This window comes from Branchiostoma floridae, chromosome 11 (assembly GCF_000003815.2).
Source record: "Branchiostoma floridae strain S238N-H82 chromosome 11, Bfl_VNyyK, whole genome shotgun sequence".
NCBI lineage: Eukaryota > Metazoa > Chordata > Leptocardii > Amphioxiformes > Branchiostomatidae > Branchiostoma > Branchiostoma floridae.
In genome coordinates, this window is record NC_049989.1 from 5857379 (window position 1) to 5858097 (window position 719).

The 719-nt window shown below is 40.9% G+C and overlaps 1 protein-coding gene across 1 annotated transcript in view; it reads left to right on the forward strand.

The window, feature by feature from the left end:
• LOC118425458 (ubiquitin-conjugating enzyme E2 G1-like) overlaps window positions 1–719 on the forward strand; it is a 20414-nt gene that overhangs the window by 11480 nt on the left and 8215 nt on the right. The window contains exon 3 of the mRNA XM_035834278.1: window positions 174–271. Within this exon, the coding sequence (XP_035690171.1) occupies window positions 174–271 (98 nt within the window). The remainder of the gene's footprint in view (window positions 1–173; window positions 272–719) is intronic.

Here is a 719-nt window from a genome sequence, read left to right on the forward strand (position 1 = left end):
TTGAGTCTGTTCTTTTTTTTTTTGTTGAACTGGAAATAATATCGGATGATAATGATATGTAGAACTTTGTGTCTTGGCCTGTTTGCATGTTCCATTGTACATGATGTTACTTTCAGCATGTTTGTACCAGTTAAACTTAGAAGTCACATTTGCCTTCTCCTTTTGTTCTCCAGTGAGGGTGGCTTCTTCAAGGCCCACCTGTACTTCCCTAAGGAGTACCCCCAGAAACCACCCAAGATGAAATTCATCTCTGACATCTGGCATCCAAATGGTTGGTACTCTTCTCATCTTAATATTCTTATGATTCAGGTCATCCCTAATATTTGGCCTACATACACAACCTATTTATTTTTGTATAATTGGGGGTTATGCTAAGATGTACTTACCATCTACAGTATAATCTGAATTATACCTCATACGAGACCTTGTTCGGGAGAGTACCTTATGCAGTAGTTCCACTGCGTGTCGCTAGGCGGTGCACATATACAAAGAGAAAAACACGCAAAGCACCATGGGACCTTACGTGACGTCACCCCTACATCCTCGCCATTTTGACGAAGTGCGGGTAAAGTCTTCCCCTGTGCTGTCCAATATGGGAGGGAAAATGAACAGTTAACAACTGAAATCATTGTTACAAGGGTGGGAAGCATACCCGAACAAGGTCTCGTATGAGGTATAATTCAGATTATACTGTAGATGGTAAGTACATCTTAGCATAA